The sequence below is a fragment of the Anabrus simplex genome, chromosome 1, assembly GCF_040414725.1.
Source record: "Anabrus simplex isolate iqAnaSimp1 chromosome 1, ASM4041472v1, whole genome shotgun sequence".
Taxonomy (NCBI): Eukaryota; Metazoa; Arthropoda; class Insecta; order Orthoptera; family Tettigoniidae; genus Anabrus; species Anabrus simplex.
The window spans coordinates 1,331,205,228-1,331,219,452 of record NC_090265.1 but is presented as its reverse complement, the minus strand read 5'-3'; the positions used below and the strand labels follow the sequence as shown (position 1 = coordinate 1,331,219,452).

The 14,225-nt window shown below is 39.0% G+C and overlaps 1 protein-coding gene across 1 annotated transcript in view; it reads left to right on the top strand.

Annotated features, from left to right (window-relative positions):
* The window catches only part of unc80 (unc80, NALCN channel complex subunit), a 1,117,323-nt gene that overhangs the window by 351,645 nt on the left and 751,453 nt on the right, over positions 1-14,225 (top strand). The window contains exon 11 of the mRNA XM_067137759.2: positions 3,889-3,948. Coding sequence (XP_066993860.2) covers positions 3,889-3,948 — 60 coding nt within the window. The remainder of the gene's footprint in view (positions 1-3,888; positions 3,949-14,225) is intronic.

Below are 14,225 nucleotides of genomic sequence, written 5' to 3'. Positions count from 1 at the left end.
AAATTTTGTTTCCATATCTTGTTCCGTTTAGAACTTATTGTGAAAAGAATTCGTTGTTGTTTTCTCTGCCACTAACAGCTGGAATAGCTGGGCCAGCCCTTTAAATAGCCGCTCAGATGATGGGCGTGAATGTGTTAATTAAGGCCATGGCCGCGTACTTCCAACTCCTAAGCCTTTCCTATCCCATCGTCGCCGTAAGACCTATCTGTATCAGTGTGATGTAAAGCCACTAGCAAAAAAATAAAAAATAAATAAAGTCGTATTAATAAACATACAGCAGATGTATCATGACATAACCTCACATGTTCTGTTACATAAGACAGATCATATAACACAAATAATAAATGATATGACCACAATTCATGCCAAATAAAGTCTGTACTGACAACCTGTCGTACATAACTACATAGATGATAATAACAACACCATCTATTTTCACTATTTATGCATGGGTTTAGAGAATTGTTTCCAAGTTATACTAGTCCATTACACACTTGCATCAAGTTTTTATTAGTAGTCACGTATTTTCTAACATTTTATTGTGAGATTTGGTGTGGCTACAACAGGCTCCGTGCTTAGTCTGGCATCGGTGCCACTTAATTGTACCAGGCTCCTCCTGTAATCCTTCCCGTGACCTCCCTTTGCCAAAACTTGTTCTCGTAAGATATAAACTTCATGTTTTGATCTGTATTGATTTGTGATCACAATAATAACAAAACTTATGTCAGAAACGGTCCACTTCTTCTACAAGAAACATCATATATTGTAATTCTAATGGTTGATAAAGATGTTAATTCCCATAGGGAACCTGAAATATTTGTTCTGAATGAGTAAATTCATAATACCAATATAGTTGGTCCATTATTGGACATTATAAATTTTCCAGCTAACTCATTCCTGGTTGCCAGCGTTTCGCCCCAGTGTGCCAAGTTGGGCACATCAGTTGGTAAATGGCACACCCACCAAGATGCATGGCTAGTGCATACCATGGAGGCCACTGCGTAGGCTATTTGGAGCCACTGGCTAATTGTATCATCCAATTTCCCTTTGATTTCATTCTGCCATTTGCATATGCTACTTTCTTTGAGCTTTTGTTACATCAGTACAATTATCCTATCATCAGAATTATCTCCACACACAGTTTCATCATCACTGTCCGACTCGTTGGCTGAACGGTTAGCATACTGGCCTTCGGTTCAGAGGGTCCCGGGTTCGATTCCTGGCCGGGTCGGGGATTTTAACCTTAATTGGTTAATTCCAATGGCACGGGGGCTGGGTGTGTGTGTTGTCTTCATCATAATTTCATCCTCATCACAACGCGCAGGTCACCTATGGGTGTCAAATAGAAAGACCTGCACCTGGTGAGCCGAACCCATCGTGGAATATCCCGGCACTAAAAGCCATACGACATTTTATTTCATTTTCATCATCACTAAAATAGCTTCCTTTGAAACCACTGTCTATAACACTTTCTAGGTGGCCTAGAAGTTTTCACTGCCATGATAGTAACTACCAAACAAAATCCCATGACGCAACAGACCGAAGGACCGTGGCATATAATCTATTAGCTTCATAGTCCGTATTGATAGTTCAAGTACATAAGTATGAAGGATGAGTTCTCCACCTAATCAAAACTTTATTTTACATAGTGTCAATATTATTTACATAAAAGGACAGTACCGGTTTCGACCTGTAAATAGGTCATCTTCAGCTGTTGAAGAATCTGCTTAATAGCGACTGTACAGAATAAATACTACTAAAATTAAAATTAAACAAGAATGCCATTAAAATAAACATGAATGCCACTATTCTTAAAAATGCCGGGCTGAGTGGCTCAGACGGTTAAGGCGCTGGCCTTCTAACCCCAACTTGGCAGGTTCGATCCTGGCTCAGTCCGGTGGTATTTGAAGGTGCTCAAATACGACAGCCCCGTGTCGGTAGATTTACTGGCACGTAAAAGAACTCCTGCGGGACTAAATTCCGGCACCTCGGCGTCTCCGAAGACCTTAAAAAGTAGTTAGTGGGACGTAAAACAAATAACATTATTATTATTATTCTTAAAAATACTTAAGGTTAAGATATGTACATATGGTACAGTTTTGGGGGTTAGAGGGCTTTTTCGCTGGCCCCATGATTTCTACGTATTTCAAAAATTATGTTGGCTGAGGTTGGATACAATTCTAAGAGTTTATCAAGAATCACTGACATTCTGGTGTCAAGTTCGAATACAGTATGTATGTTAAATGCCAATATTATGTCCAACGGTTTTATGAGATGTTTCAAAGTATTGTTGGGCAGCAAATATGCGGGGACATCGTATTCATTAGAACAAGAGGTTCAGAAACTTGTTTACAGATACATAGCTTATTCTCAGTCTATATCAGTGCTGAAAAACACGTTAGTGAATGCCACTATACTAAAGAAAAAAATACTTAATGTTAAGATATATACATATGGTACAGTTTTGGGGGTTAAAGGGCTTTTATCCTGGCCCCATGATTTCTACATATTTCAAAAATTATATTTGTTGAGGTTGAAATTGGATACAATTCTACCAAGCGACCACTGCTCAGCCCAAAGGCTACAGATTATGAGGTGTCGTGTGGTCAACACAAAGAATTGTCTCGGCCGCTATTCTTGACTTCCTAGACCGAGGCTGCCATCTCACCCTCAGATAGCTCCTCACTATCAAAGGGTAGAGAAGGGTCCACCTATTCAATACCATAAGCTTGTACTTTGTCTTATAAAACTGGGACTAGTTTTGACCCCCATATATATTGGGTCATCTTCAGCCATGCTACAGTTTGAAGACATATGCATACATATAACCAATAATAAATCAAACACCCTGGTATGCCACAGTTTACAATCTTAATTTAAAACATTGATGAAGTCCGAACAACACATCCAAACTTGAAACTAAATGACGCATCAAAACTGCTGTGGTTGATGCCGAACTGTGTCATCGCTCATAACTTATTAGATAGCTCCTCAGTTGTAATCATGTACTGTAGGCTGAGTGGATCTTGAACCAGCCCTCAGATCAAGGTAAAAATACCTGACATGGCCGGGAATCAAACCCAGGGCCTCCAGGTAAGAGGCAGGCACGCTACTCCTATACTACGGAACTGGCACGAAGGCAGTCGAAGTGGCAAAATAATGTGGATAAAAACACTGCAAAGAAACTATTGTTTCTCGACCAAGATGCACAGTGTGTGAGTTAGGTATAGGAATTTCCAAAGTCACAAGTCTACAGTTAATGGCAAAATGCATGCAAGAGACATGTGTGGGTTAGGATTTGAACCATGTGCATTTATACTAAACAGTGTAACACTATGAATTGTGCTTGTTATATGATTCTTATGCCATAAAAAAACCTGTATAAATAATAGTTCTTTTGCAGGTACAGTATATTATAGTTTTCTAAGTGCTATATTTCATGATTCAACAGACAGAAAAACTTAGAAGTTACATGTAACTACTTGTCGTGACTAGAGATATCAAATAATGTGATCGCGTTAAGTTTCTTTATTGTCCAAGAAATTACTTCTTTTTAATTGTGTCTTCCAATGTCCCTTGGTTTTCATACTTCCTTTTCCCCTACATGATCTTTGAGTTCTTGTTACATGTTAATCTATCTTCAACAACTGTTGAAAGCGGATGAGCAGTCTGCATGCAAATAATTTAAGTTTCCAGTAGGTTAAGTACTACCTTTAGAAACCCACTCACACAACCACTTCATAGTTGGTGATCTTGATGTTCAATCCCTTAAACCAGTAATAATCATCATCATCACCATCACACCAACTGATGACATTGCCAATACCATTATTGCCACATCCATATAAATCAAACTACACTTGTAGTAATGACTAATTTTTCTTCCAGGTGATTTTCCGGCTTCCATCCCTCCCAGAATCAGACAGTGTGAAGGAATCAATCTACACTGTAAGTAAAATATAAAAAGTCAAACATGTTTTTCTATGAAATAGTAATTGGATTATTTTTACCAACTATATATTTTACTTTTGAGAGTTTTTGACCTTTTGTAATGTATAACTTCCTGTCCAAAGAAAGAACTCCAGTATTGTGGTTGGATCTTCTTCATCCGTCTCATTCTTGAGTGTGGTGAAGTCATGCTGACCTTAAGGGGCAGTGTTGCATCTGAATATAGTGTTCGATAAATACAGACAAGAAGTAATTTACTACACTTGTTACCATTGATGCTTTCATGGCCCATACTTTCAGACATGATACAGGATTTTTGGGCTTGTGCCGTGTCAAGAAAATAAGGTGAAATTCTTTGCATTTCGCAGAGAACTTTGCTCTGCATCTTCAGAAGAAAATCTCGACTGTTCACGAGGAGGACTTCTCCAAGAATGAAGTTTGAATTTAGTCGTTAATGATAGAAGTGGAAGTGGTACATTCATTCATCACCAGATGGCTCATCGTATGCGGTACAGTGCTAGCATCTGAAGCGGAAGCTGACGGCACCATCATAATCGGTCTGAGAGGGAGTCACATAACAGGTGTACACACATTATGAAAGTATGACATTGACTTAAGCCTGAAATGAAACTTCTGGTGATGAGGAATGTATGAATATGGAAAACACCAAAATGAAATAACAGTAATGAAGGGACAGGGAAGAGCACTTCCTACGTAAATCCTTAATGGCTGGCAGCCACATATTATTTAATTGATAGCCAGTGACCCTGTTGAAATTTTTAGGATTTCCATGTATTTCCACAGCTTGTTGATAAACTCAGTGATTAATTTTCAATCATTAAAAGTGCATTGACAAGGTAGACCCAACATAAACTATTTTAAATAGTTTTTTTAATAGATTTCCACAGCTTCCTATATAATCCTGGACTTGTAGTGTCTAGTGTGGGCAAATGCTCGAGCATCTTGGAACACGACATCATAACTGGACGATAGAGCATGCTTAGCTATTACTGATTTGTCTGGCTGGTTGAGACGAATATTTAGTTCGTGTTCCTTGATACGAGTACCAATGGACCGGCATGTTTGGCCAATGTATACTTTGTTTTAAGTACAGGGAATTTTGTATACTCCAGGATGTAAAAAAGGAGGCAATTTGTCCTTGGTTTTACCTAGACTATGAGCAGTTTTAGTGAGGGTTCCAAACATGGTTTTCATATTGTGTTTTTGGAGGACTGTGTCAATTTAATCTGTGGTGGTGGTAGGCAGTTTCCTTCACTTCTTCCTTCTGTGAGCTTTGCTTGGTCTTCCCTCTGGGATGCACGGCCTCATGAATCTGCACATCGCTGTAACCATTACCCTTGAACGTGACTTTGAGTGTGTACATCTCCTCCTGGATATTTGTTGGCTCACAAATTTGTATGCCGTCTTGGTGAGTGTTGTGAGAATGCCTTGTTTTTGTGCTGGACGGTGGTGAGAATCTGCATGAAGATAGTGATTTGTGTGGGTAGGCTTATGATAGACGCCCTGTCGTTGGGTCATGGTGTCGCATTCCAAGATGCTCGAGCCCTTACCCACACTAGACACTATGGGCCGATTGTAGAAAAGATTGGCTAGTTTTAAGCCTTAGACAACATCTACCTAAACAACGTCTAAATCAAGCACGATCTTCCATTGCATAAACAATGTTCGGCCGGTGTTTAACTAGACATCATTTAAAGTTTCAATATTGGTTTGAAAATGGCGATGGAAGTATCTTTCATGCAACTCTTTGCTTGTCGCAACCAATGAAATTTGTCGGTGTGTGCGCCGAATGCCACTCAGCTGTTTGTCTTCTTACACTTTGAGCATACAAATCCTACACATTACTCAAATATGGCCCAGCATGAGCATGACTTGCCTACAGATAAGAATACCGGTCTTCTTACACTTTGAGCATACAAATCCTACACATTACTCAAATATGGCCCAGCATGAGTAAACATTACATTTTCTATACTAAGGAAGAGTTTTGCTTTTACTGCCCTTTTGGCAGCAACACCTCATCATCAGACCTGAAAGAAAACTGGAGGTGTGAATTTTTGTTTGTACGTCAAAAACTTACTAAAATGCTCTCAAATACATGTTTTTACAGTTAATTTTACAATATAAGGATTATTGTCTGAAAAACAGAACCCACACAATTGTGCTTGTCAGGACTTAATTCACTACTTACAAAAAATAAAAAAAATCAGCTCAGTACATGTGAATATTCTCATGTACATGATCAAATGTTCTATTTTACAGTGTGGAACGATTTTAAACAATTAAAATCTTATACATTACATTTCTCACGTAGAGTACAAGTTCTGCTTTCACAGTCCTTTTGGTGGCAGCACCCAGCCCTCCCACATGCATTGCCTGTAGGGAAATCTAGCCCGCACAATTGTGCGTATCAACATTCAAAACCTCATTGTATTACGTACGATGTTGTAAGTTCACAATTTACGTTCGCTAAACAATTTACACACTTCATTGATTATATTCTGATATTCAGTAAAGCTTCTAGCTTAATATGAATGCAATAAATAAATAAATAAATAAATGAATAAATAAATAAATAAATAAATAAATACATAAATAAATAAATACTTACTTTAGGCATTACTGCTTCCCGCCATCTTGCCGATGAACTGTATTTTTAAACTCTCCTTCCTGCCTCCTGGTGGTCAAGCGCTAAATATAAACAACTGAAGTACATGCTACGTGTCCCACGAAAGCATTGCAGTCCAGTCTAGTGCCAAGAAAATGTCAAAATGTCAGACAAATAAAATACGAACACGCACAATTGTGTGTACACGGACTGAAATGGTTAAATCTCGTAATATTATCGACATTAAAGCAACACGCCAATGTACATGGAAATGTAGCTTTGATTATAGCGTTGTTATGGAGAGTCCCAGAGTGAAAACGATGCCCTTTTACTCTCTGTTATCTAGGAGTACCCGATGAGTTGGAAAATCTCAATTTACTACACTGGTGGGGGAAAATCTGTCTGACTTGGAGGCAAATTTGTCCTTCAAGCCAGAGTAGAAACTCCCTGTTGGCTGCTAATTTGGAATAAAATTAATGTAGAATTTAATAAAAGTAAAGAAGAAGAAGAAGCTTTTCTTAACAAATGGCTCATTTCAGGGTTGAATTTCGAGTTATTTAGTGAATTGTGCTGCTATAATTTGGAATAGGCTGAAATTGTAATTAAAAATTTTTTTTTTGCTGTTGCTTTACGTCGCACCGACACAGATAGGTCTTATGGCGAAATTGTAATTCTAGACCTGGTCATAAGAGAGCCTTTGCCATTATTCTGTTAATTGTGCACACTGATAAATAAAATCAGCACGTCAGAGAAGGGATTGAATAGCTTGAATACTATGATGAACCAGCGTGTTACGTACTAGCATTATCAGGAAATGTATGAACCAGAGGAATGGTGTGCTAGAGAAGAAAGTTATCTAACTCCCCTGCTATTTCGTGTCAGTATTCAGGCAGGCTGTTATACTCGGTACGCGGCGGTAATCCTATCTGTCCGAGATGAGTGGCAGCATAAGAGACAAAGAACATCACAACAAACAATAGTTAACATAATGTTATTATTGATCAATTTCATGAGCTTTCGATATTGTAGGCTTTCACATTTAGTTTTCTTCCGACTCTCAAATACTCTTATCATAGTCTGTACGGTAAAACTGTATAAAACATGAATGATCGGAAATTATATTCTCTATAAATTTTGTTATATAGTACTTTTCGATAGGACCAATAACATAGGTAATTAAGAATTAAATTTTAGGCACCTTCCCCTAAACACCATTTCATCCAGGGTGAATAAAATTATTTATAGCTCAGACTGTAGTTTCTTATTTCCTGACTCGATATACCGATTTTCATTAAATTCTGTTTACCCATGTTCTCGTGGCCCGGCGTTGTTATGGACTTAGCAACAAAAATACAAATTCATGAATATCTCTGCTATCATAGCCGGTACAGTAAAAATTTATAAGACATAAATGTTCAGAAAGTTAATTCTATATAACTTTAGTTGTGCAGTATTTATCGATAGGAGCACTAATAACATAAATATTTGACAATTTAATTTTAGGCCTTCCCCTAAACTACAATTTTGCTCAGCATGAGTAAAATTATTTATAGCCTAGATTGTAATGGCTCATTCCCCGACATTACATACCAATTTTCATTAAATTATCTTCAAGCATTTTCTTGTGATGTGTGTGCATACGTACAGATAGACAGAAATTACAGAAAAGTAAAAAGTGCATTTCCTTGTTACTGTGGATATGACCGATACAGAAGTACAATTTTCTTTAAATTCTGAGCAATGTACAGACAAAACTCTTATTTTATATATATATATTTACAGGTAATAATATACAATTAATTACATGTCGTTACATTAAATAAACTCATATTAATATACAGTACATACAGCAGATGTGTCGTGACAAACTCGCATGTTTTGTTACGACCATGATTTACACCAGATAAAGTCCGTACATAAGTACGTAAATAATCATAATAATAGACGTAAACAACTTCATATCCATACCTCACAAGTAATAATAATAATAATAATAAAACAATCAAGCTCGATATTTTCATTATTTACCCATGGGTTAGAGAATTGTTTCCAAGCTATACCAGTCCATTACACTTGCATATATATTCCCCCTATAACTTAAGCAATTTCAGCAGTCTGTCACACTCGTCGACTTTGCCTTGGTCCTAGATTATATCTTCTCCCTTTCTTGACATCGCTGGATGTGTTTTCCTCTTCACCAGATCATGCCGTGTTGGGGGTCGGTGTCTCCTTGCCGCCAGCCTCCTCCTCAGTGTAGTCAATGCGTTCATCTCCTCATGACCAGGTTGTGCTGTGTCATCAGTAGCCTCTCCTCCAGGTGGACTCCTGGCAGTACCAGGCTTACTCTGTATGTGCAGTGGATGGGTGACTCGCTGCAATTCTGATGCATGGACCTTGACACAAGGGTTGATCTTTAGTATGTAAACACGCTGGCCCAGCTGCTTATCCATCTCAATGGGACCAACCCGCTTAGGTGTGAGACCTGCGTTAAACCCTCCAATCTTATTACTGACTGGGTGGTTATGTCGCAGTACTTGTTGGTCTGATCAGATGATCTGGGTTCCTTCGACATCTTGAGCCTTGGCCTGGGTAAGGGAGCTCTTCTCGGCCTAAGCTTGATTTTCCTTGATGTCCTACTGCTGCTTACGCTGCCACTCTGTTAGGAAAACAGCTGCATCATTTTGACCAGAAGTAGGTTGTGGATGAATTTCCCAATCCCCAATGCATGTAGCTGTCGACCAAGGAACAGCTCTGATGGGGAATGGCCAGTGACTAGGTTGATGCATCGTCGCAGGGCAAAGAGTGACTGTGCTATCTGACAGTCCCACAGTTGATGTTCCTTGTCTATTAGGTGGACCCGTAGCATCCTTTTTAGCTCCTGGCTCTGTCGTTCTTTTGGATTGGCCCTTGGGTTGCAAATATGGGTGGTCCATTCAGTCATCATTTGCTGCCACTTCCTTGACGTGAGCTGACTCTCGTTGTCTGCCAGGATGCACCGTGGATAACCATAGCAGCTGAATGCCTCATCCTGTAGAATACTGAATACTGGTGATGTGTCCAGTCATGACTTCTGGCATCTAAAAGGTTACAGTCCATCTTGTGAAGAGGTCTGTGATTACTAGGAGTCCTATTTTATCCTTTGGTGTTCTAGGGTAAGGACCCATCAAGTCCAGGGCTATGACCTCCTAAGGGTGTTGTGGCCGTCTTCCTCACTGACTGGAATCTGCCTTCCTGTTGCTCACCATGGTGCAGGCGCAGATGTAGCACCCCTTCACTTAGTCCAGGATGTCTTTCCACATGTGGCTGTCTAGAACTTTCCTCGACATCCATTTGCCAGTATCTGGAGTTGAGATCCGGTGTGCTGAAAATCTTAGATCCACTTACTTGTTTCAGTGAGTTTTTCAGATCAGGCATAGTGTAGTTCAACTCATTCAACTTGCGGAAGTCCACACGCAGTCTATTCTCCCCATTCTTATTTTTCGGTAGGACGATAGGCGAAGTCCAACAGGATGTAGAGGGTTCGATTAGATCTTGCCCTTCTATCTCTTAAACCTTCTGAATGACAAAGTTGCGCTTATCCAGGTTGATTGTATATGGATGTTGCTTGATGGGTGAGGAAGTGCTGCATTCAGTGGTGTGTGGATCAGTGGTAGTCCTTCCTATTTTATTGGTGATGACTTCCGGAAAGTCTCTTAAGGTGCATCTCAGCTCCTATTCTTCACTTGGTGGCAGATGCGTTAACTGGACATCTTCCAAGTCTGCGTCGACTTCCGCATCCTTGCGAGTCCGGAGATTTCCATTGTGCCAGGCAACCCTCAGAAGTCTGTCTTTTCCCAAAAAGACTTCATGAGCTGCATAGTCTAGGATCACCTTGTATTCTACCAGAAAGTCATAACCTAATATGATGTCTGCAATTATGTTCTGAATCACTGCAACGTATATTACAATAGGCAGGTCCATGCATTTAGCAGTTAGGTTAGTCTGTCCTTGGATGGAATAGGTCTGCTGCTCCCACTTCCATTCTGAGATAGTAAGACTTGAAAGGAAGTAGTAATCTGTCAACAGTCCCATTTACAAATGAGTGGCTTGCTTGTCTGTCGAGTATGGCTGAAAAATTCTTGTTGTCTATCCTCAAGATGATAGCTAAGCAAGGTTGGCCTGTTCTGCTCACAGTCTGACCAATCCCTTTCCTATTTGTCCAGGGCTGGTTGTCTGTTGGGTCTTGAGGCACATCGGGCTAGCTCTTATGCCAGTGGGTTGTGCATCAGTCAGTAGCTTCCTTTTCACAGAGCTCTTCTCCCCTTCGGAATTAAACCTAGCAAGGAATTCCCTCTTGAAATCAGTCCAGTTTAAGTTTAAGCCCTTCAAGTTATTTCTCCAAGTAGCAGCTTGCCCCTTTAACTGTGGTGTGACAAGTTGAATGAAGATGTCCTCCGGTAGATTAGTTCTTCCTAGTAGACTGACCAATCCCTGGATGAAGCTAGTCAGGTTCTCTTCCAGTCACCCGTGGAACTCCGGAAGGCTTTCTGTAATCACCTTCGGGTCTAGGTGTTCTGTATTGCCGGTTAAATTTGTAGGGGTTGAGGGCATGGCGATAGGTCCTGTTCAAGTTAATCTATCTTCTGCAGCTTGAAGGATGCTCTCTCTCATATTCTGCACATCTTGCTTGATGGTCGAAATCCGGTTTACTAACCTTCCTTCAACGGCAGCAATACGACTCCCAAAATTTCCCTCAACGGCAGAGATACGGCTTCCAAAATTTCCCTTGCGGTAGAAATTCACGCCTCATACTATTGTTTTATTCTGGAAACCTGGATTTTCACCTCCTCCTTGAGGTTTAAGGTATCCTCTTCCAGCTGGTTTACCCTACTGCTCAACCTGTCCCTGTTTCGACCTGATGTCTGAAATCTGCTGTGTTACTTGATTGGTGACGTCTCTAATTTGGGTATTGATCTGCAAAATTTTATATTCTATGGTTGAAATTTTCTATTCTAGGCAATGTTCTACTTTGTGAACATGCGTGTGCACTTGAGATATTTGTCTGGTCATAACTGTATTAGCTTCAGAAATCTTGTCATCTACCTTCCAAATTTGTTCAGAAATCTGTTCTGTTAAGGTGGAATTAACATGTTAATTAACATCTGAAATTTTGTCATTTACTTTTGAAATTTGTTCTGTTAAGATGGTATTAACTTGTGAATCAACGTCTGAGATTTTGTCATTTACTTTCAAAATTTGTTTTGTTAAGCTGGAATGAACTTGTGAATTAACATCTGAGATCTTGTCATTGAGTACCTGTATCATGCTCATTAAGTTGGAACACATTTTTGTTATATTTACCTCATCTTCCGATGCCGAGTGCGGTGTTTCGTCCACCTCGATAAAAAAATCTTTTTGGGATCTTCGCCATTTTCAATGAGGTCTTCTCGTAGCTGTCTCTTCAATGATTTCTTATTGTCATTCATTGGAAGATTTCTCTTTGCGAGTTCATCATTAAGTTATTTTACAGACATATTTTCCAGTATCACTTGCATTCTGTTCTGATTTCCAATTACACTCTTATTCACTACCGAAAATTATACTCAAGTACTGTCCACGGTCACCACTGTTGTAACCACAAAGACTCACACACGAGATGCTGTCAATTGTGTACACTGTTTTATTTACAAATTATATACACATTATACATACACACACACACTAATAAACTGCCATCTTGAACAAAACACTGCTAAGAAGAAGAAGAAGCAGAAGCAGAAGAAGAAGAATAAGAAGAAGACTGCTTTATTAGCATGTCAACCAATTACTAACACAACAGAATCACAACATGGGTTCACACACTTGGCTAACGACTTCCACTACGAGTCTCGCTAACAACTCAACTCCAACTCCCAAGACTGCCTCTTTATATACTTTGCCTGGCCAGACTTCTTGAAAAGTATGTCAACAGCATGTTTTATCGCATTTTCTAGAGTTTCCAGTAACCTGTTTACAAATGGATTGAACATTCGATAAACCTCTAGTGACAAAGTGCACTGTTCTGGATTGTTACCCTGTGTTGCACAACATTACATTGGATTTATGCATAATAATAAATTATATACTCTTAATTACGTGTTCTCACATTAAATAAACTCATAATAAAATACATACAGCAGACATACATAACTACTAAATAATTATAGTAATGATAGACGTAAATAACTTCATATCCACTTCTCACAAGTCATAGTAGTAGTATGTTGCAAGTTCCAACTGTATCTGGTAAGCTTGTGACTATCTCTTTTCTTATACCGTCTATTACCAATGATCCATTTATTTCTCAGATACATGTCTAATAACATCTCCCTTTCATCATTTCTGTGATCTTCTCCAACCGTTTCATATCCTCCTCTATCATTCCCAACTCTAGTATTGAAATCTCCTATAATCAGTCTTGTTAGATGTTACAGCATCCTCCAGTTTAGTGATGAACTATTCCTTTTCATCTATTTCACAACCTATTTGAGGAGCATAAACCTGGATTATATCAAGGATATTTCCTTCCATCATTAACTGAACTTTAATTATTCTGTTGCAAACATAATCCACATTGAGTACTTTGTTGGCCAGTTCTTTAGCCACTGTTATTATTGCAACAACATTTCTTCTTTTGTCTCTTCCTGAACACCACATTTTATCTCCCCACTCCAGCACCTTACTACCACTCCTTTTTTTCCTTATTTCACTTAGTCCTATTATCGGTATGTTTCTCACTGTCATTATCCATTTGATTTGAATTCTTGCATCAATTTCTAAGGATACTACATTAATTGTCCCAATTCTTATATTTTTCTTTGAACAGATTTGTCTATCATCGGAGCCATTTTGGCCATCATACCTGACAGATCTCCACAAAGGCTTTGTCAGTTTTGGTACTGGTTTTACATTCGATCTGAGGCTCATTTGATTGTGGAAAGCGATATAATACGCTACCACTGGCTTGCTGGGCCTATCATTGATCTTTGCGTTAATATTTTGTTATGTACTAGCTGGTCGGTGCCTGGCATGCATTTCCTCATGTCAGTAAGGTTTATGGTTTACCCACCAATACTCAGGAAGCTAATTGCAGTGGTTACCCACTGGGCGATGGGGTCGCCACATCCCTACGCCAACATTAAAATCTAATGTAATATAATACTGACTTTAATATGCACATATGCAAATAAGTAGGGACAGAAAAGTTAGCATATATTTTTGTCTAAATTAGCATCTGTTTTATGAAAATTAGTGTGTATTTAAAAAAATCAAAATTATCATTTTTAGTATTTTTTCTTTTTGTTTTCCTTTTATTCTAAAATTTAAATGGTTTAAGGACATGACACAAGGCCACTCTACAAGAAAACATTTTCCAAAGGAAAGTTTTGCATTGCTGTCCTTCATGTTGCACCTCTTGTTTGTAACCACTGCATTCAGGAGATACTAGGTTCAAACCCCACTATCAGCAGCCCTGAAGATGTTTTTCTGTGGTTTTCCAATTTCACACCAGGCAAATCCTGGGGCTGCACCTCAGTTAAGGCCATGGTCACTTCCTTCTCACTCCTAGCCCTTTACTCTCCCTTCGTTGCCATAAGGCTTTTCCTTGTTGGTGCAAATTAAAAGATAATTG